At 39.4% G+C, this 23,073-nt stretch overlaps 1 protein-coding gene across 1 annotated transcript; it reads left to right on the top strand.

The window, feature by feature from the left end:
- Positions 1-23,046, top strand: LOC114267045 (MICOS complex subunit MIC10). Its single transcript, XM_028208031.2, has 3 exons — positions 1-380; positions 1,557-1,699; positions 22,871-23,046. The coding sequence occupies exons 1-3, from the start codon at positions 248-250 to the stop codon at positions 22,883-22,885; spliced, it is 291 nt and encodes a 96-aa protein (XP_028063832.2). The 5' UTR covers positions 1-247; the 3' UTR covers positions 22,886-23,046.
- The last annotated feature ends 27 nt before the right edge of the window (positions 23,047-23,073 follow it).

The following is a 23,073-nucleotide window of genomic DNA, read 5'->3' as shown; positions in this document are numbered from 1 at the left end:
AGTCAAGTTTTAATCCAAAAAAAAGTATATATATATATATATATATTTTAGGGACTGTTTGGACTGGCCTACGGGCCTTTCGGCCCAGCCCATACCCTCAGACTTGGACGGGTCAAACCCGTGGGTGCAGGTCGCGTCGGGTCATGGCCTCTGCGCTTTTTGACGAACAACATAACATAACCCTCGACCAAGGACAAGAACAAGGATAAAATCGAAGAGAAGGAAAGAGAAAGCAAAGGCCAGAAAAATGGGAGAAAGCAAACAAATCCCTCCTCCGCAGTTCGATCTGAATGCAAAGTGGGACGCTTGTATGGATTTGACTGTCCGCCGATTCGTTTACTCCTCTTTCGCCGGTGCTTTCGGTGGTCTCCTTCTCTTCAGTATGTTTGTTTTCTTCTCTCTGTGTTTGTTTCCCGAGAAAATTCTATAAAAAGAAATGGGTCGGAGAAAGTTTTGAACTTTACCTTGATTTGATTCAATAATTTGGGGCTTACTTGTATTGAAGCACGATGATTTACATTTGCGTACTGCACTTTTTAAGTAGAATAGTTGTTTATCGGAAACCAATTGCTGGAAGATTTATTGATGTTGTAAATTTGGGTGGTTTTTTGTAAATTTAAACGTGGGTTGTGGCGGACTAGAAGTTTTCTGGTTGACTTGGGCTGAATTTAAAATTTTTAAGGGTATAAAAGCATTGATTGGATGTGTTTTCCACTTGGGAGATTGAGGAAGGCTGGAGGGTTGGGATGATAAAGACATTATTGGGTTGGACTTTGTTGTACTTTTGGCTTTTTAAGGGTTCTGCATCCTTTTATTATTACTAGAAAACTGAGCACACTACATGTGCAATTGAAATTCTCAATATCAAGATCATCCTTGGATGAGAGAAAGAGTATGTGTGTGTGTGTGGTGGCTAGCAGTTGATTTTACTTTTTAATCATTACAATAACTGCTAGGCAAAAGTAAAGTTGTTGTGGTTTTTTAGGAATCAAAATTCTGTGACACAGGTTAACACCAAACGAGTTGTGTGCATTATATAATTGATAGATAGATGATTATTATTTGGCTAGGTTTTGAGCAAGCACTATATAATTTGTATATGCTATTTCTTGTATTTGATAGTTATTTGTAATTTAAGTTCATGCTTGATGTTAATTACCACATAAGGTCTCAATATTATGAAGTTCTCACACGCATTGGTTTCTACATGTTGTGGCTGTTGCTTTTTTCAATTTTATGATCTTTTCCATCATGCCTCATTGTTCAGACTACTATTTTTCACACAAATGCTAAAGTTTTGCATTTCTTTGACCAACATCTGAACCAAACCGAAAAATTGATTAGTTCATTCACTTGTCTTGTGTTGGTGTGGTGATATCAAAATTTACCATGTAGATGACCATGTCTGATCTTTGGATGGAAACATGGTTATTGAATTAATGAGTATTATAGGTTACATTGTTCTGGTGTTCTCTTGCTAGCTACATTTCAAGGAAACAAATTTTGCATGCTTGAAATTTTAATCTTGATGGAGTTTTTCTCATTTGTTGTGTCAGGGAGTCCTGTGACACGCTGGGCAGCAGTAACTTTTGGTGCTGGGATAGGTCTTGGATCTGCATACACAGAGTGCTCTTACAAGTTTGATGGATCACCTGCAAAGTTGGCCACCCCTAAGATTTCTGATACTCCCACTTCTCCGGTGGGTCTCATGTTTTTAACTGATTTTATATGATTTATATAATCTTTGCTTGGTAGCAAAAAATGGAAAAAAAGAAAAAAAGAAAGGGAAATTGTTTCGCAGACCCCTCAGTGGCAGGAGCGTTGTGCACTGGGCTGCCCTTTAGTAGTCTGATTATTTTAAGATTAATACTAACAAAACACTGTTTCCAACATCCAATTATACTCATTTAGACATGCCAATTTGTGGACACATCATTTCTTGCCGCGTTACAATTTGCCCCAATATTGTATGATTGGATTTATAGCTTTTCTTTGAGATTTGAGAGGTTGGTGTTGGTCACTCGATATTGCTCTCATTTCATCTTCTTTATGAACAAAATGGTACCTTGTCTTTTCTTGTAGACTAATGTTTCCTTTTTTTTTTTGGTTCTTTCATTTTGGTGGACATCATCCCCCTAGTTATTGGTGGTGATTTCAATTGCCATGTAGGAGTAGATAAATTAGGGTATGAGAGGGTGCATGGTGAGTATGGTTTTGGTGATAAAAATGAGGTTGGAGAGAATATTTTAGATTTTGCGTTGGCTTCCGATCTAGTGGTGGCCAATACTATGTATAAGAAGAAAGAAGAGCATTTGATAACCATCAAGAGTGGGTCAATTAGGAGCCAAATAGATTACTTTCTAAAAAGAAAAGGGGACCGTCTAAAATGTGGCGACTGTAAGGTGATTCCTGAGGAGCGCTTGACGTTTCAAGATAGGATTTTAGTACTAGATTTATACTTTAAAGGGCAATACCAAATTCGAAAAGATAATGAGCGTCGCAAAACTAGATGGTGGGACCTAAAAGGGGATAAACTAGACACATTTAAGAATAGAATAGATAAAGAAGGTACTTGGGATTTGGAAGAAGATGCTAACACTATGTGAAACTCGATGGTCAATTGTATAAGGAGAATCTTAAGGGAAGTTTTTGGAGAGTCGAAAGGAAAGGGATCCAACTTTAGGGTAACTTGGTGGTGGAGGGAGGAGGTTTGAGCGGTAATAAAGACGAAAAAAGAAAGCTTTAAAAATTGGTAGAATGATAGAACTGAAGAAAATTTCAAGTATTACAGATTGGCCAATAAGGAGGTCAAAAAAGTAGCAGGGGAGATTAAGTTGAAAACCTATGATGACATATACACTAGACTGGATAGTAAGGAGGGAGAGAAGAGGATATACAAACTTGCTAAGATAAAAGAGAGGAAAATAAGAGATTTTAATTAGGTTAAGCGCATCAAGGGTGAGGACTCTAAGGTATTGGTCAACGATGAAGAGATTAAGGAGAGGTGGAAGAACTATTTTGAGAAGCTGTTAAATGAGGAACATGGAGGTAGGTTAAAATGGGAGGAAGTAGGCAGTAATAAGGAAAACCAGGACTATAGGTTCTATCATAGGATTAGAGACTTTGAAGTGGAGTTTGCACTTAAGAAGGTGAAATTGAATAAGGTTTTAGGACCCGATGATATATCTATTGAGGCATGGAAATGTTTGGATAAGAAGGGGGTTGTTTGGTTGACTATGTTATTTAATAAGATTTTGTTGATTAGGAAAATGCCAAAGGAGTGGAGGAAAAATATTTTAGTGCCAATATATAAAAATAAAAGAGATGTCCAGAATTGTAACAACTATAGAGGAATTAAGTTAATGTGTCACACAATGGAAGTGTAAGAGTGATGGAACGTCGATTGTGAGATATAAGAGAGGGATTAGAGAATCAATTTGGGTTTATGGCCCTGTTTGGTAGAGCTGTGGGAAAGTGCTTATAGCTTATGCCTAAACAGCTTATAGCTTATAACTTTCAGCTTAAGCTGATTTCCAGCTTATTCTTAAAGCATCTCCTGCCCCACTCAAAGAATAAGCTGTTTTCTGACTTCCACAAAGCTATAAGTTATAAGCTATAAGCTAAACCAAACACATCAAAATAGCTTAAATTAAGCTGAAAGCTGAAATAAGCTGAATTTAAGCTGTACCAAACAGGGCTTATACCTTGTAGGTCAACAATGGGAACGATCTATCTTTTGAGGAGAATAATAGAAAAGTATAGAGAGAAAAAAAAAAAGAAGACATTCATATGGTTTTTATCAATCTTAAGAAAGCTTATGATAGAGTACCTCGAAATATAATCTGGTGGATGTTAGAGAAGAAAGGAGTGACAAAATGTTACATTGATGTGATTAGGGATATGTATGAAGGTGTGATGATCACAATTAGATCGCTTGTTGGAGAGATGAGTGAATTTTCAATTTTTGTAGGGTTACACCAAATATCAACCTTAAGTCTTTATCTTTTTGCTTTAGTTATGGATGAGTTGACACGCAATATTTAGGATGATGTGCCATGGTGTATGCTTTTTGCAGATGATATTGTGTTAGTGGATGAGACTAGAGAAGGAGTTAACACTAAGTTGGAGATTTGGAGAAAAACACATGAATCTAAAGGATTTAGGATAAGTAGAACTAAGACATAGAGTGTAATTTTGGTAACAGTCACAATGAAAGTAGAGGAGAAGTGAAAGATTGAAAACCAAGAACTACCTAAGAGTTGACATTTTTGTTATTTAGGATCGATTATCGCAACAATTAGGGAGATTGGAGCGGGTGTGTTCCACAGAACTAAGGCGGGGTGGCTTAAGTGGAGGAGTGCGTTTGGAGCCCTTAGACTAAAAGGGAAGTTTTATAGAACGGTTATTAGACTAGTGATGTTGTATGGGACGAAATGTTAGGCAACTAAAAAATAATATATAGAGAAGATGAGTGTTGGTGAGATGAGGATGCTAAGGTGGATGTGTGGTAAGACTAGAAAAGACAGAGTTAGGAATGAATATATTTGAGAATGGGTAGGATTAGTACCGATAGAAGATAAGTTGAGAGAGAATAGATTGAGATGGTTTCGTAGGAGACCAACAGAGGCAGTAGTGAAGAGATGTGATATAGTAATGGTAGATGGTAAATAGAGATATGAATTTCCTTAAATTGACTAACGAAATGGCCTTGGATAGAGTCGAGTAGAGAAGAAGGATTCACGTAGTCGACCCTATTTGATGAGACTTAAGGCTTGATTTGGTTTGGTTTGGTTCATCCCCCTGTACTTCTTGTACTCTTTGTATATTTTTTCTTTTTATTAATAATTTCTTGTTGTCGATCCAAGAGAGAGAGATTTGATGACCCTTTTTATCCATTTCAGAAAGAATAATCAGTTTATGTGAAACTGTGGATCAATCCAACGGCTTGATGGCTCAGTTTCAGAGAGGATGATTCTTTCTTCTCTTCGCAGACCTGGATAAGTTCTTCTATTTGCTGTAGGCCGACTAGAACCTCCATATCTTCCGGCACCACCTCTGTTGGCCATTCTATTGAACATGAGTTTCCTGCTCTAGTGCTTCAGCTTCCAACTCATGAAGTTCATCTTCTTTATACTTTCCTTTCCTCCTTAGTTCTTGTTCATCATTCTGTAGCTGCATGACCATCTTGAGTTCTTCAAGCTCCGTCTTGTATTGAATTGCTTCCTCTCGAAGCCTCTTCATTTCAGCATATTCTTTCTTTTCTCCTTTACTTCCCCTCCAGCTACTGTCTCTTCAAGAGCAAGAGCTGTTTCCTGGCTCTTCGTTGCAAGACATAATTCCTTCGTTGGTCTTGCCGATATTCTCTGATTTGATCTTCAAATAGCGGTGCTCCAGGTGTTGCTGTTGTTGGCCTAGGCTGATTAGTAACTCGTGGTAAAGTCACCGTCCGAGTTCTGGAAGTTGAGGCCATCATGAATTTTTAAGCCTGAGTTTATCAAGCTCGTCCTGCAGCAACTTGTTTGGATCACGATGAACTCTGAGGAGTCCTTTTGCTTCCTTCGGCTTTTCTTTTGCACCTATCGAAAGATTCTTGAGTTTAGCAACAAGATCGTCAGTTGCTAATACTGGTGACTTCTGGGTCTCCAAAGCCCGAATCCTTCCTTCAAGAGATTGCAAAAGAGAATCAAAGTAAACAAACTAGCTCTGATACCAAATGGGAGGATCACAAAATAATAGCCAAACAGGATAAGTAAACAAGAACTATAGAAATTTTACAGACCTGAAAAGCTGATATTACAAGCGCAAACTATTACAAGCGGAAGACTGATTACTCAAGTATACAAGTGTAGTTGTTCTAACTTCTCTTGATGCTTGAGATACTAAACTTCGACTCTATTTATAGACTCATAAGAGATAAGATTAATAAAGGTAGGGGATACGTGCCGAGTGCTCATTGGGCCTCATCGTCGCACTATCGCAAACCTTATCAAGAATCTTATCATTACAGCACTTAATAATTCAAAGACCACTTTTACAAAATATCACACATACGACAAACTAATATTCCAACAGTTTTTCTCAGTTGTTCACTGAGTAGTGATTGAAGTGGAATATTAATACATTATTAACACTGGGACAGGCTCCGGGGCCCACCACGTCCTTTCTTATTCAAGCATTATTGACAGACACTACTGATCAATAATAGAGGCTGGGACTCAGGCTTATCAGTAACGGAATAACCTCATCAGCATGACAACATCGAATAACTCGTTGTCAATTTCCTTCAATTCGCATGTTTGTTGATGAACTTCGGGTAGCTTATCTCCGTACTGATTGTCGTTAGTGGCAGCTCTTGCAATGGCTTCCAGTTTAAGTTGCTGGATTTTGAGGAGTTGCTGTAGAGCTGTTCTGGCTTGTTCAATGGCATCATCTTCTTCATTGGAAAGTTGTCCTTGGATTTCTGCCATTTCCTCAAATGTGATTCCGGAGTCATAGGTGAATCTATCCTCCTTCTTTTCCAAGCCAATAATGTTTATCAGCTTCTCGGAGCATATAAATTGTTTCCACAAGACCTTCACCAATTTGTTCAGTATCATCGAGCCCTTCTGATACTGAATATATTGCATCTGAGTCATCATCTCCTGGTTGAACAGACATAACATCATAGTCTTCAGGAATACCCAGATTTTCGAACAAAGCCACCCTTTTGACATTTTTCTTCTCCTTCGTGCAATCCCTTGCGTAATGTCCTTCTTCTCCACATAGATAACATTTGCAATGTTTAGACTTTTGCAAATACTTTCTTTTGTCAATTCTGACATGAGAACTATGTGGTTTTCCTTTGTAGGTGGTAGCTTTTCGAATGCCATACCTCTTTTCTGGTTCCTTGTAATACCCAGGGATAGGAATTTCCCTGCAAAAGTCCAGATTCCGTAGTGACTTCTGGAATGCTGCATTCTTACACTCAGCTTCCAGGTACTTGTAAGCATAAAGAATTCTAGGAACGACGCCAATTGTGTTTGCACCATGTCGCTCTGCGAATCCTTTCTTGATCCGTTCTCCAAGGTCACCGGGCATTTTCGACCATAACTTGGATGATAGTTCCTCCCCTACGAACAACCTTCCTGACTTTGTAGCAAGATGAAGATAATCATTTAAGAACTTTATGATATCCTTCACATCCCTGCATGATAGTCTTTCAAGGTCGCGATAAGCTTCCTCTTGCATTAGGGTTGAACCTTGATAAGGATCTTCCAAGGTAAACACAGTTCTCATTTGGGAAATGATGTTCTGTGTTCCTTCATTCCCATCGCCTATGGAAATAAGATTAGCATATTCATCAGCGTATCTCATTTGCCATTGCGTCCATATTAACTTTTCTGTTTCTCCAAGGAGATTTTCCATAAACAGAAGTTTATCCCGAACATCAGTAAATCCTTGAGAAGCAACATAGGATCGTGTGATTGACTCCCATCTCATGAAAACGTCATCAAATTTTCCAAGAGCTTGTGGAATGACAAACATAGCTCCTGTATGATGCATGGCAGATGGTAGGTTCCACATTTCATCTCTGGCGCCTCGTCGGAAATTTGATCGTCCTCCTGTATATGAGGGTCTTTCCGGGATATTAATTGATGGACCTTGTCCTGTTGCCGGTGGATAGCCTGGGGGACCCATCATTGAATCCTGTGGAGGATTATAATGAGAAGTAACTGCTGACGATGATGATAATAAATAATGAGGTTGTTGTCGTCGTGCAATCAAAGCCTCCAATTTCTTAATCTGCGGATACTCCGTCTCCGCTTCTTCTTCCATCACAGCAATTATATTGAGTGTAGAGTCAGAGCCGTCTGAATCCTCTGATTTATACTCTAAAACTTTTTCTTTCCCCGTGCTTCCAAATCCTTCAGTGCTCCTTCGAGTATCACGTAAATTGCGGGCATTCTTTTCCACCATCCTTGGTAAGGAGACTCTTTCAAAGATTATTTGAGCAATTCTGTCACCAGCACGAACTATGAATTCCTCCTGATTGTGGTTGAAAAGGAGTACTTTAACTTCTCCTCTGTAATCAGGATCAATGACTCCCGCTCCAACATCTATTCCATGTATTAGAGCAAGTCCAGATCTTGAGGCAATTCGTCCGTAAAGCCCAAAAGGTATTTCCAAGGCTATACCAGTGGAGATTAACATTCTTCCTTGGGCTGGAATTACATACATGGCTAGTGATGTTAAATCATAGCCAACGGCTCCATCAGTTGCTCGAGTTGTCCTGGTTGCCTGTGGTAAGAGTTTGATGAACTGAACAGCATCAAAGTCTTCATATTCACTCATAGGATAACAGGTTCGGCAAAGTTTTTCCTGCCGTTTCTCCTTCTTCTTACTTGACCGTCGTCGTTGCTGAGGTTGCGATGATTCCGATTCAGATTCCGGCGGCATGCTTCTTTCACCACCTTTCGCCTGCCGTTGTTGAAAATCTTCGTATCGAATACTGGCTTGGTCAAGCGTTTCTTTGAAAACAGATGGTTGTTCTTCGAAGAACAAAAGTGTCTCTTGCCGATTGCGAGCTTCATTCTGAATAGAATTAACATCATCTTCAGAATCCATGATTTCATTATCATTTTGATCATAATGAACTGGATCCGTTTGTTGGGCAGCAACATAGTCACCAAATCGTAGACTGAAATTTCCTCCTGGCAAGTTTCTGGATACAGCAGTAGTTGGCTGTTGAGGATGTATTCTTCTGTTTGGTGGACGAATGATCCAGTTTCTGCCTCGTAGAACGTCCGTAGGTACTTGTTCACCTGGAATTGCTTTTACACCTCGTGATGTAAGAAATTCAGTAACTCCTTGAATTTCATAGGCGAACCCAACATTAGGAGTGTTTGATAATCTTCTAACTAATCCTCGTGTGATTAGTAGATTAGCTTCACCTCCTTGCCAATTTTCATATCCTCGTGTTTGAATCACAATTTGCACGTGATTATAGAAGTCCCCGATAGTCATCATAGTATTTGGGACTATGTAGACCATCTGTATTCCTCTTGTTAGATCAACCTCCATGGATGCGAAAGTTGCTTGGTCTCCTGTCCATCTTGTATCTCTGAGAACTAAGACAGCAAGATTTCCTTGCTCAATCCGATGCAGAACTTGAAGTCTTATTTGAACGACTCCCAGATGGATGTACTGCATATGACTTCTTCGCAATTCTTCATAACTTTCTTCTTGGATGAAGGGTCTTTCAACCTGCGTGTCTCCTACGCAGAGTACTGCTTCTTCAGAGCGATGAACATAAACTCGATGATGAGCATCATCTCGTCTAGTCCTGTATAACACCTCTGCTGGTGCTATATTTGCTCTTTCCGCCATGGACAATTGTAGTTGTACTTCTGGAGAGATCTGCTGCTCCAAAGTATTTGATGGTGAAGGACGCCCCCTTATCCTCTGTAGTGCATTTCTGGCTCTTCGTTGCAAGACATAATTCCTTCGTTGGTCTTGCCGATATTCTCTGATTTGATCTTCAAATAGCGGTGCTCCAGGTGTTGCTGTTGTTGGCCTAGGCTGATTAGTAACTCGTGGTAAAGTCACCGTCCGAGTTCTGGAAGTTGAGGCCATCATGAATTTTTAAGCCTGAGTTTATCAAGCTCGTCCTGCAGCAACTTGTTTGGATCACGATGAACTCTGAGGAGTCCTTTTGCTTCCTTCGGCTTTTCCTTTGCACCTATCGAAAGATTCTTGAGTTTAGCAACAAGATCGTCAGTTGCTAATACTGGTGACTTCTGGGTCTCCAAAGCCCGAATCCTTCCTTCAAGAGATTCCACCTGTTTTGATAACTTAACACAAAGTTCAATTATGGTATTATTTTGACGAATCAGGGTTTTTACTCCTGATGGCACAGACAATTTATCAGAAGAAGTTGTTAAACCGATTCCTGGTGCTTCAGTTGTTTCAGATGCTTTAAGGGCTTCCAAATACACCAGATCGTTTTGACTCATTCAACCAACGCTCGCTTGAGCTGTTGAAGAATCACTTCTATGGACTTCAACTGGCCTTGTTGATCTTCCTTGTTCCACGACTGGTTTTCCAAACAGACTTGAGTTAAAGAAATTATTTCTTTTTCCAATTTCTCTATTTTCTTAGAAAGGTGTTGAACAGAGGTTTCTAAGAGCTGAACCTGAATTTGTTGATTCCTAAATTCCTTTAAGTTGACTTTACTGGAGAGACATACACGATCATAGATAACAGAAATATTATGAGCTAGTTCTTTAGTACTGGGTTTTTCAATATGGGCTAAATCAAGATAGCTTAGGCGTGATGTATCTGATTTTTCATACCATTCCTTTATATTTTGTTCCCAAATATTTGTCATAATTTGTTATTTATTAGAATAAGATTATACATACTAGTCTGGGTGTTTGTTTATTACTGGTCTGAGAAGGAAAATACACAAGTCTTATCTAAAGGGACTATCAAGGTCTTTAATGATTTTCTTAGGTATTATGGAACTCACCTTTTTGAAGGGCTTACTGCGGCCTCCTGCCTTGTTGCCTTCTTACGTCTTTTGTTCTTCAAATACCACAAGACAAATTATTAAACCTTAAGATAGTTATAGATAAAGTCTAGCATTAATTCCTTCCTTTGCCCTGGCAATAAATTAACACTTTTGCCTTGGTATGCATAAGATTATCTTTTTCTCAATAATTCATTAGATACAAACTTTGGAAATTCAATATATCAGTTTAATACAAAATTTCATACCATCAGAGGCCTTTGCTATCCTGAAAAGGAGTTTAGTTAGCCATATCAAAGTAAACAAACTAGCTCTGATACCAAATGGGAGGATCACAAAATAACAGCCAAACAGGATAAGTAAACAAGAACTATAGAAATTTTACAGACCTGAAAAGCTGATATTACAAGCGCAAACTATTACAAGCGGAAGACTGATTACTCAAGTATACAAGTGTAGTTGTTCTAACTTCTCTTGATGCTTGAGATACTAAACTTCGACTCTATTTATAGACTCATAAGAGATAAGATTAATAAAGGTAGGGGATACGTGCCGAGTGCTCATTGGGCCTCATCGTCGCACTATCGCAAACCTTATCAAGAATCTTATCATTACAGCACTTAATAATTCAAAGACCACTTTTACAAAATATCACACATACGACAAACTAATATTCCAACAGCTTTTCTCAGTTGTTCACTGAGTAGTGATTGAAGTGGAATATTAATACATTATTAACAAACACTGGGACAGGCTCCGGGGCCCACCACGTCCTTTCTTATTCAAGCATTATTGACAGACACTACTGATCAATAATAGAGGCTGGGACTCAGGCTTATCAGTAACGGAATAACCTCATCAGCATGACAACATCGAATAACTCGTTGTCAATTTCCTTCAATTCGCATGTTTGTTGATGAACTTCGGGTAGCTTATCTCCGTACTGATTGTCGTTAGTGGCAGCTTTTGCAATGGCTTCCAGTTTGAGTTGCTGGATTTTGAGGAGTTGCTGTAGAGCTGTTCTGGCTTGTTCAATGGCATCATCTTCTTCATTGGAAAGTTGTCCTTGGATTTCTGCCATTTCCTCAAATGTGATTCCGGAGTCATAGGTGAATCTATCCTCAATCTGTTGGAGAAGAGATTGGTACTGTACAGCATGGGGATGAAACTGTGGACCAATCCAACGGCTTGATGGCTCAGTTTCAGAGAGGATGATTCTTTCTTCTCTTCGCAGACCTGGATAAGTTCTTCTATTTGCTGTAGGCCGACTAGAACCTCCATATCTTCCGGCACCACCTCTGTTGGCCATTCTGTAAATGAAAACAGTGAATATACAAGCCTTGAAAGGGCATCAGCTAGAGTATTATCAGAACCATTAATATGTTCTAAAGATACATCTATGCCTAGACCAGTTATGTAATCCGTGAAGGCTATCCATCTAGACCGTGACGGTTTATGGTCCACTGTTTTGTTGAAGAAACTGATTATGGCCTGACAATCAGTTCTCAAGGTTAGCTGCGGTTTATCAAGATAATATATCTTGAAAGATTCCAGGGAATTCATGCACGCATATATTTCAGCATCAATTGTTGATTTAATGGGGTTGAACTTCCCACTTGCGTACGCACAAATCCTTTCAGTGGAGCGAGGATCATTCGCAGCTGGCTTCCACTTACAGATTCCTCCCCATCCTTCCATGCATCCGTCAGTTTCAAGAATAATGACACATCTTGCTGGAGGAATTGATAGATTTGGCAGCTTCTGGATTTTGGCCTTAATCTTGTGGATCAGATCCCAGTCTTGAGCGTTGAGCCTCTTCTCACCATTTGGGCTGACTTTTGAGTAAAGTGGGCTTAGCATTCGGCCCAAATCTTTAATGTAGTTTCTAGCATAGTTGAGAAGGCCCAACCAAGAGCGTAAGCCCTTAGTTTCTTTGAGAGTATCATCTGGGAATTGGGCAACCTTTGTAACAATATGGGGCTGCAACTTTATTTCTCCCTGCCCAATTGTGGACCCTAAGAAATCCATTTGAATTGCTGCGATCTTCATTTTTGTTGGACTCAGAATAAGCCCATTCTTTTTGCAGATTTCAAGCATGGACTGGATATGCTTCGCATGAGTCCTTTCATCAGGAGAGAAGACTAGAATATCATCAATGTAGACTGCAATGTAGTCTTCAGTTCCTTTGAAACACAGGTCCATCTTTCTTTGAAATACCGCAGGAGCATTCTTCAATCCGAATGGCATGACTAACCATTCATATAACCCAAGGGGTGTCCAGAATGCTGTCCATTCAATAGAATCAGGGTGCATAGCAACCTGATGAAATCCACTCTTCAAGTCAAACTTGGAGTAAATACTACTATGACCAATTTTTGCCATTATAGTATTTATACCAGGTAGACTGTATTGATCCTTATGGGTGTTATCATTCAGCCTCTTGTAATTACACACCATTCTTTCTTTACCACGTTTTTCCTCCTTTGTGACAGGATCAATATACGTACCGGAATTTACAATGAATGCAGTGGTACGATGCCGACTTTTGCTTGGTCTAATCACCTTAAGCTGTAGAAGCTGTTCAATGTGCTTTCCAAAGCTTTCCTGCAAGCTGGATCTGAACAAGGTCTAGCTTGCAGGAAAGAAAAAGTTTTGATTGCACTCAATATAAATTAGAGGATTCAGACGGCTCTGACTCTACACTCAATATAATTGCTGTGATGGAAGAAGAAGCGGAGACGGAGTATCCGCAGATTAAGAAATTGGAGGCTTTGATTGCACGACGACAACAACCTCATTATTTATTATCATCATCGTCAGCAGTTACTTCTCATTATAATCCTCCACAGGATTCAATGATGGGTCCCCCAGGCTATCCACCGGCAACAGGACAAGGTCCATCAATTAATATCCCGGAAAGACCCTCATATACAGGAGGACGATCAAATTTCCGACGAGGCGCCAGAGATGAAATGTGGAACCTACCATCTGCCATGCATCATACAGGAGCTATGTTTGTCATTCCACAAGCTCTTGGAAAATTTGATGACGTTTTCATGAGATGGGAGTCAATCACACGATCCTATGTTGCTTCTCAAGGATTTACTGATGTTCGGGATAAACTTCTGTTTATGGAAAATCTCCTTGGAGAAACAGAAAAGTTAATATGGACGCAATGGCGAATGAGATACGCTGATGAATATGCTAATCTTATTTCCATAGGCGATGGGAATGAAGGAACACAGAACATCATTTCCCAAATGAGAACTGTGTTTACCTTGGAAGATCCTTATCAAGGTTCAACCCTAATGCAAGAGGAAGCTTATCGCGACCTTGAAAGACTATCATGCAGGGATGTGAAGGATATCATAAAGTTCTTAAATGATTATCTTCATCTTGCTACAAAGTCAGGAAGGTTGGTCGAAAATGCCCGGTGACCTTGGAGAACGGATCAAGAAAGGATTCGCAGAGCGACATGGTGCAAACACAATTGGCGTCGTTCCTAGAATTCTTTATGCTTACAAGTACCTGGAAGCTGAGTGTAAGAATGCAGCATTCCAGAAGTCACTACGGAATCTGGACTTTTGCAGGGAAATTCCTATCCCTGGGTATTACAAGGAACCAGAAAAGAGGTATGGCATTCGAAAAGCTACCACCTACAAAGAAAACCACATAGTTCTCATGTCAGAATTGACAAAAGAAAGTATTTGCAAAAGTCTAAACATTGCAAATGTTATCTATGTGGAGAAGAAGGACATTACGCAAGGGATTGCACGAAGGAGAAGAAAAATGTCAAAAGGGTGGCTTTGTTCGAAAATCTGGGTATTCCTGAAGACTATGATGTTATGTCTGTTCAACCAGGAGATGATGACTCAGATGCAATATATTCAGTATCAGAAGGGCTCGATGATACTGAACAAATTGGTGGAGGTCTTGTGGAAACAATTTATATGCTCCGAGAAGCTGATAAACATTATTGGCTTGGAAAAGAAGGAGGATACAGAGCACAAATCAAAGTTACACCAGAAATCTACCATTGTCAACATGAATGGGATCAACAGAACCCATTACCAGAAGATAGAAGACCGGAGTGTACAACATGCAAAAGAGACCTGACCTCATATTCAAAGGCTTTCTGCAACAAATGTAATGCTCTGACCTGTGCACTATGTGCTAAGCATTACTTTAACCTCACAACGTTCATCACTCGAAAGGCTCCAATTCCTTACAATCAAAAGCCATTACTCCAGGAGCAACAAGAATACATTCGATGGTGCGAAGCTGAAATGAAGAGGCTTCGAGAGGAAGCAATTCAATACAAGACGGAGCTTGAAGAACTCAAGATGGTCATGCAGCTACATAATGATGAACAAGAACTAAGGAGGAAAGGAAAGTATAAAGAAGATGAACTTCATGAGTTGGAAGCTGAAGCACTAGAGCAGGAAACTCATGTTCAATTTGAGGAAACAACTCTTGCTCTTGAAGAGACAGTAGCTGGAGGGGAAGTAAAGGAGAAAAGAAAGAATATGCTCTATAACCTCACGGTGGAGCTTGAAATTCCTGGCCTTCAGAAGATCTCTCTACACGCAATCCTAGATACTGGAGCAACAACTTGCGTTGTAGACTCTGAATCAGTTCCAGCTGATGCCTTGGAAGAGAATTCATACACTGTTGAATTCAATGGCTTGAACTCACGATCAAAGGCGAATAAAAAGTTGAAAGGTGGAAAGATGTATATAGGAGATAATTGGTTCAGAATTCCTTATACATATAGCTTCCCATTCCACCTTGGAGGCCGAATCCAAATGATCATCGGATGCAATTTTATCCGAGCAATGTATGGAGGTGTCAGAATTGAAGGAGATAATGTTACATTCTACAAGAATGTAATAACAATTCAGACTCGACAATCCGTAAATCTCCTAGAAGGACTTGAAGAAGAAGAAGACTTTACAGTGGACCATTATTATGATCCTACATCTGAATGGATATTCCACTACACTAAAGTCAGTCCCCATTTTGAGCAGAAATTCTCAGCAATAATGGAGCAGCTCAAAAACTATGGTATCATAGGAGATGATCCCATGAAGTATTGGTCACTCAATCAAATTACTTGCAAGCTGGATCTGAAGAATCCTGATTTTATAATCAATGACAGACCAATGAAGCATGTGACTCCAGCAATGAAGGAAAGCTTTGGAAAGCACATTGAACAGCTTCTACAGCTTAAGGTGATTAGACCAAGCAAAAGTCGGCATCGTACCACTGCATTCATTGTAAATTCCGGTACGTATATTGATCCTGTCACAAAGGAGGAAAAACGTGGTAAAGAAAGAATGGTGTGTAATTACAAGAGGCTGAATGATAACACCCATAAGGATCAATACAGTCTACCTGGTATAAATACTATAATGGCAAAAATTGGTCATAGTAGTATTTACTCCAAGTTTGACTTGAAGAGTGGATTTCATCAGGTTGCTATGCACCCTGATTCTATTGAATGGACAGCATTCTGGACACCCCTTGGGTTATATGAATGGTTAGTCATGCCATTCGGATTGAAGAATGCTCCTGCGGTATTTCAAAGAAAGATGGACCTGTGTTTCAAAGGAACTGAAGACTACATTGCAGTCTACATTGATGATATTCTAGTCTTCTCTCCTGATGAAAGGACTCATGCGAAGCATATCCAGTCCATGCTTGAAATCTGCAAAAAGAATGGGCTTATTCTGAGTCCAACAAAAATGAAGATCGCAGCAATTCAAATGGATTTCTTAGGGTCCACAATTGGGCAGGGAGAAATAAAGTTGCAGCCCCATATTGTTACAAAGGTTGCCCAATTCCCAGATGATACTCTCAAAGAAACTAAGGGCTTACGCTCTTGGTTGGGCCTTCTCAACTATGCTAGAAACTACATTAAAGATTTGGGCCGAATGCTAAGCCCACTTTACTCAAAAGTCAGCCCAAATGGTGAGAAGAGGCTCAACGCTCAAGACTGGGATCTGATCCACAAGATTAAGGCCAAAATCCAGAAGCTGCCAAATCTATCAATTCCTCCAGCAAGATGTGTCATTATTCTTGAAACTGACGGATGCATGGAAGGATGGGGAGGAATCTGTAAGTGGAAGCCAGCTGCGAATGATCCTCGCTCCACTGAAAGGATTTGTGCGTACGCAAGTGGGAAGTTCAACCCCATTAAATCAACAATTGATGCTGAAATATATGCGTGCATGAATTCCCTGGAATCTTTCAAGATATATTATCTTGATAAACCGCAGCTAACCTTGAGAACTGATTGTCAGGCCATAATCAGTTTCTTCAACAAAACAGTGGACCATAAACCGTCACGGTCTAGATGGATAGCCTTCACGGATTACATAACTGGTCTAGGCATAGATGTATCTTTAGAACATATTAATAGTTCTGATAATACTCTAGCTGATGCCCTTTCAAGGCTTGTATATTCACTGTTTTCATTTACAGAATGGCCAACAGAGGTGGTGCCGGAAGATATGGAGGTTCTAGTCGGCCTACAGCAAATAGAAGAACTTATCCAGGTCTGCGAAGAGAAGAAAGAATCATCCTCTCTGAAACTGAGCCATCAAGCCGTTGGATTGGTCCACAGTTTCATCCCCATGCTGTACAGTACCAATCTCTTCTCCAACAGATTGAGGATAGATTCACCTATGACTCCGGAATCACATTTGAGGAAATGGCAGAAATCCAAGGACAACTTTCCAATGAAGAAGATGATGCCATTGAACAAGCCAGAACAGCTCTACAGCAACTCCTCAAAATCCAGCAACTCAAACTGGAAGCCATTGCAAAAGCTGCCACTAACGACAATCAGTACGGAGATAAGCTACCCGAAGTTCATCAACAAACATGCGAATTGAAGGAAATTGACAACGAGTTATTCGATGTTGTCATGCTGATGAGGTTATTCCGTTACTGATAAGCCTGAGTCCCAGCCTCTATTATTGATCAGTAGTGTCTGTCAATAATGCTTGAATAAGAAAGGACGTGGTGGGCCCCGGAGCCTGTCCCAGTGTTTGTTAATAATGTATTAATATTCCACTTCAATCACTACTCAGTGAACAACTGAGAAAAGCTGTTGGAATATTAGTTTGTCGTATGTGTGATATTTTGTAAAAGTGGTCTTTGAATTATTAAGTGCTGTAATGATAAGATTCTTGATAAGGTTTGCGATAGTGCGACGATGAGGCCCAATGAGCACTCGGCACGTATCCCCTACCTTTATTAATCTTATCTCTTATGAGTCTATAAATAGAGTCGAAGTTTAGTATCTCAAGCATCAAGAGAAGTTAGAACAACTACACTTGTATACTTGAGTAATCAGTCTTCCGCTTGTAATAGTTTGCGCTTGTAATATCAGCTTTTCAGGTCTGTAAAATTTCTATAGTTCTTGTTTACTTATCCTGTTTGGCTGTTATTTTGTGATCCTCCCATTTGGTATCAGAGCTAGTTTGTTTACTTTGATATGGCTAACTAAACTCCTTTTCAGGATAGCAAAGGCCTCTGATGGTATGAAATTTTGTATTAAACTGATATATTGAATTTCCAAAGTTTGTATCTAATGAATTATTGAGAAAAAGATAATCTTATGCATACCAAGGCAAAAGTGTTAATTTATTGCCAGGACAAAGGAAGGAATTAATGCTAGACTTTATCTATAACTATCTTAAGGTTTAATAATTTGTCTTGTGGTATTTGAAGAACAAAAGACGTAAGAAGGCAACAAGGCAGGAGGCCGCAGTAAGCCCTTCAAAAAGGTGAGTTCCATAATACCTAAGAAAATCATTAAAGACCTTGATAGTCCCTTTAGATAAGACTTGTGTATTTTCCTTCTCAGACCAGTAATAAACAAACACCCAGACTAGTATGTATAATCTTATTCTAATAAATAACAAATTATGACAAATATTTGGGAACAAAATATAAAGGAATGGTATGAAAAATCAGATACATCACGCCTAAGCTATCTTGATTTAGCCCATATTGAAAAACCCAGTACTAAAGAACTAGCTCATAATATTTCTGTTATCTATGATCGTGTATGTCTCTCCAGTAAAGTCAACTTAAAGGAATTTAGGAATCAACAAATTCAGGTTCAACTCTTAGAAACCTCTGTTCAACACCTTTCTAAGAAAATAGAGAAATTGGAAAAAGAAATAATTTCTTTAACTCAAGTCTGTTTGGAAAACCAGTCGTGGAACAAGGAAGATCAACAAGGCCAGTTGAAGTCCATAGAAGTGATTCTTCAACAGCTCAAGCGAGCGTTGGTTGAATGAGTCAAAACGATCTGGTGTATTTGGAAGCCCTTAAAGCATCTGAAACAACTGAAGCACCAGGAATCGGTTTAACAACTTCTTCTGATAAATTGTCTGTGCCATCAGGAGTAAAAACCCTGATTCGTCAAAATAATACCATAATTGAACTTTGTGTTAAGTTATCAAAACAGGTGGAATCTCTTGAAGGAAGGATTCGGGCTTTGGAGACCCAGAAGTCACCAGTATTAGCAACTGACGATCTTGTTGCTAAACTCAAGAATCTTTCGATAGGTGCAAAGGAAAAGCCGAAGGAAGCAAAAGGACTCCTCAGAGTTCATCGTGATCCAAACAAGTTGCTGCAGGACGAGCTTGATAAACTCAGGCTTAAAAATTCATGATGGCCTCAACTTCCAGAACTCGGACGGTGACTTTACCACGAGTTACTAATCAGCCTAGGCCAACAACAGCAACACCTGGAGCACCGCTATTTGAAGATCAAATCAGAGAATATCGGCAAGACCAACGAAGGAATTATGTCTTGCAACGAAGAGCCAGAAATGCACTACAGAGGATAAGGGGGCGTCCTTCACCATCAAATACTTTGGAGCAGCAGATCTCTCCAGAAGTACAACTACAATTGTCCATGGCGGAAAGAGCAAATATAGCACCAGCAGAGGTGTTATACAGGACTAGACGAGATGATGCTCATCATCGAGTTTATGTTCATCGCTCTGAAGAAGCAGTACTCTGCGTAGGAGACACGCAGGTTGAAAGACCCTTCATCCAAGAAGAAAGTTATGAAGAATTGCGAAGAAGTCATATGCAGTACATCCATCTGGGAGTCGTTCAAATAAGACTTCAAGTTCTGCACCGGATTGAGCAAGGAAATCTTGCTGTCTTAGTTCTCAGAGATACAAGATGGACAGGAGACCAAGCAACTTTCGCATCAATGGAGGTTGATCTAACAAGAGGAATACAGATGGTCTACATAGTCCCAAATATTATGATGACTATCGGGGACTTCTATAATCACGTGCAAATTGTGATTCAAACACGAGGATATGAAAATTGGCAAGGAGGTGAAGCTAATCTACTAATCACACGAGGATTAGTTGGAAGATTATCAAACACTCCTAATGTTGGGTTCGCCTATGAAATTCAAGGAGTTACTGAATTTCTTACATCACGAGGTGTAAAAGCAATTCCAGGTGAACAAGTACCTACGGACGTTCTACGAGGCAGAAACTGGATCATTCGTCCACCAAACAGAAGAATACATCCTCAACAGCCAACTACTGCTGTATCCAGAAACTTGCCAGGAGGAAATTTCAGTCTACGATTTGGTGACTATGTTGCTGCCCAACAAACGGATCCAGTTCATTATGATCAAAATGATAATGAAATCATGGATTCTGAAGATGATGTTAATTCTATTCAGAATGAAGCTCGCAATCGGCAAGAGACACTTTTGTTCTTCGAAGAACAACCATCTGTTTTCAAAGAAACGCTTGACCAAGCCAGTATTCGATACGAAGATTTTCAACAACGGCAGGCGAAAGGTGGTGAAAGAAGCATGCCGCCGGAATCTGAATCGGAATCATCGCAACCTCAGCAACGACGACGGTCAAGTAAGAAGAAGGAGAAACGGCAGGAAAAACTTTGCCGAACCTGTTATCCTATGAGTGAATATGAAGACTTTGATGCTGTTCAGTTCATCAAACTCTTACCACAGGCAACCAGGCCAACTCGAGCAACTGATGGAGCCGTTGGCTATGATTTAACATCACTAGCCATGTATGTAATTCCAGCCCAAGGAAGAATGTTAATCTCCACTGGTATGCCTTGGAAATACCTTTTGGGCTTTACGGACGAATTGCCTCAAGATCTGGACTTGCTCTAATACATGGAATAGATGTTGGAGCGGGAGTCATTGATCCTGATTACAGAGGAGAAGTTAAAGTACTCCTTTTCAATCACAATCAGGAGGAATTCATAGTTCGTGCTGGTGACAGAATTGCTCAAATAATCTTTGAAAGAGTCTCCTTACCAAGGATGGTGGAAATTTTGTATTAAACTGATATATTGAATTTCCAAAGTTTGTATCTAATGAATTATTGAGAAAAAGATAATCTTATGCATACCAAGGCAAAAGTGTCAATGTTTAGACTTTTGCAAATACTTTCTTTTGTCAATTCTGACATGAGAACTATGTGGTTTTCCTTTGTAGGTGGTAGCTTTTCGAATGCCATACCTCTTTTCTGGTTCCTTGTAATACCCAGGGATAGGAATTTCCTTTCCTCCTTAGTTCTTGTTCATCATTCTGTAGCTGCATGACCATCTTGAGTTCTTCAAGCTCCGTCTTGTATTGAATTGCTTCCTCTCGAAGCCTCTTCATTTCAGCTTCGCACCATCGAATGTATTCTTGTTGCTCCTGGAGTAATGGCTTTTGATTGTAAGGAATTGGAGCCTTTCGAGTGATGAACGTTGTGAGGTTAAAGTAATGCTTAGCACATAGTGCACAGGTCAGAGCATTACATTTGTTGCAGAAAGCCTTTGAATATGAGGTCAGGTCTCTTTTGCATGTTGTACACTCCGGTCTTCTATCTTCTGGTAATGGGTTCTGTTGATCCCATTCATTTAAGTTGACTTTACTGGAGAGACATACACGATCATAGATAACAGAAATATTATGAGCTAGTTCTTTAGTACTGGGTTTTTCAATATGGGCTAAATCAAGATAGCTTAGGCGTGATGTATCTGATTTTTCATACCATTCCTTTATATTTTGTTCCCAAATATTTGTCATAATTTGTTATTGATTAGAATAAGATTATACATACTAGTCTGGGTTTAATACAAAATTTCATACCATCAGAGGCCTTTGCTATCCTGAAAAGGAGTTTAGTTAGCCATATCAAAGTAAACAAACTAGCTCTGATACCAAATGGGAGGATCACAAAATAACAGCCAAACAGGATAAGTAAACAAGAACTATAGAAATTTTACAGACCTGAAAAGCTGATATTACAAGCGCAAACTATTACAAGCGGAAGACTGATTACTCAAGTATACAAGTGTAGTTGTTCTAACTTCTCTTGATGCTTGAGATACTAAACTTCGACTCTATTTATAGACTCATAAGAGATAAGATTAATAAAGGTAGGGGATACGTGCCGAGTGCTCATTGGGCCTCATCGTCGCACTATCGCAAACCTTATCAAGAATCTTATCAACAACGGCAGGCGAAAGGTGGTGAAAGAAGCATGCCGCCGGAATCTGAATAACATTCTTCCTTGGGCTGGAATTACATACATGGCTAGTGATGTTAAATCATAGCCAACGGCTCCATCAGTTGCTCGAGTTGGCCTGGTTGAACATTTAGAAGTAGAATAATCAGTTTATGTGAACATTTGGCCAACTAAACCTTCTTTTTTGAAGGCAAATAACAAATTTTGTCCCAAATACTCTCTAAACCTTGAAATTTATCCAAAAAACTTCGTGCTTCTCTCTCTAACCAAATAACCCAAAACTCCGCACATATAAAACATTTCCAAAGAGTCCATGCTTAAAATCAATGGGATGAATATATCATCAATGCTCTCCTTGATGCCCCTACAACTGACACACCACTGAGGGTGTATCAAGCAATTTGCCTTCTATTTTTTAACCAAATCATTTTTATTAAGTTTCTTGTGAGCCCTGGTCCATACAAAATACGTTAACCTTAAGGGGCACATATGCACTCTAAATTAACTTACGAATGACAAAGAATGGTACATTTGGATCATCAATAATTTTATCATAGAAAGACTTGCAAGAGAATGTTCTGGATGAATGAAGTGTCCAAACACTTCTATCAATAGATGCATGAGTGGGAAACCACTCTTGAAAACGGTAGATACAGTCGTGAAATTTGGGGTCTAGACTCGGATTCAAGTATGATAGCCATGTGGTGGTTACAACATGTCCATATCTTCTGTTTTTGTTTTTTGTTTTACTTTTCAACTGTTGTATGCTTTTATGAGATACACATACATTTCAAGAAGTGTGATGGATTTCTTGTTGTTTCCAGGATGGACAGGACTGAGATGTGGAAGTTATTGAAGTGCCCTCAAGTTTTTGGGATCGAAATCAGAAGTTCAGATTATTTTTTGCCTTTCCCCCGCTTGGTTTTTATCCATGTATTGCCAAGATTGTTCTGGATGATTAATAAATTAACCAGATGTACTGGAAGTTTTTTGTGAACCATATTACCTTTTGTTATGTAACTCTAAT

The sequence above is a fragment of the Camellia sinensis genome, chromosome 6, assembly GCF_055761805.1.
Source record: "Camellia sinensis isolate YWXY chromosome 6, ASM5576180v1, whole genome shotgun sequence".
NCBI classification, from domain to species: domain Eukaryota; kingdom Viridiplantae; phylum Streptophyta; class Magnoliopsida; order Ericales; family Theaceae; genus Camellia; species Camellia sinensis.
Note: the sequence above shows the minus strand (reverse complement) of the source record. Positions and strands in the feature narration are given on the sequence as shown.

Coding starts and splice junctions, on each gene's coding strand:
- LOC114267045 (XM_028208031.2), top strand. CDS start 248: ATGGGAGAAAGCAAACAAATCCCTCCTCCGCAGTTCGATCTGAATGCA. Junction 381..1,556: donor CGGTGGTCTCCTTCTCTTCA/GTATGTTTGTTT, acceptor TTGTTGTGTCAG/GGAGTCCTGTGACACGCTGG.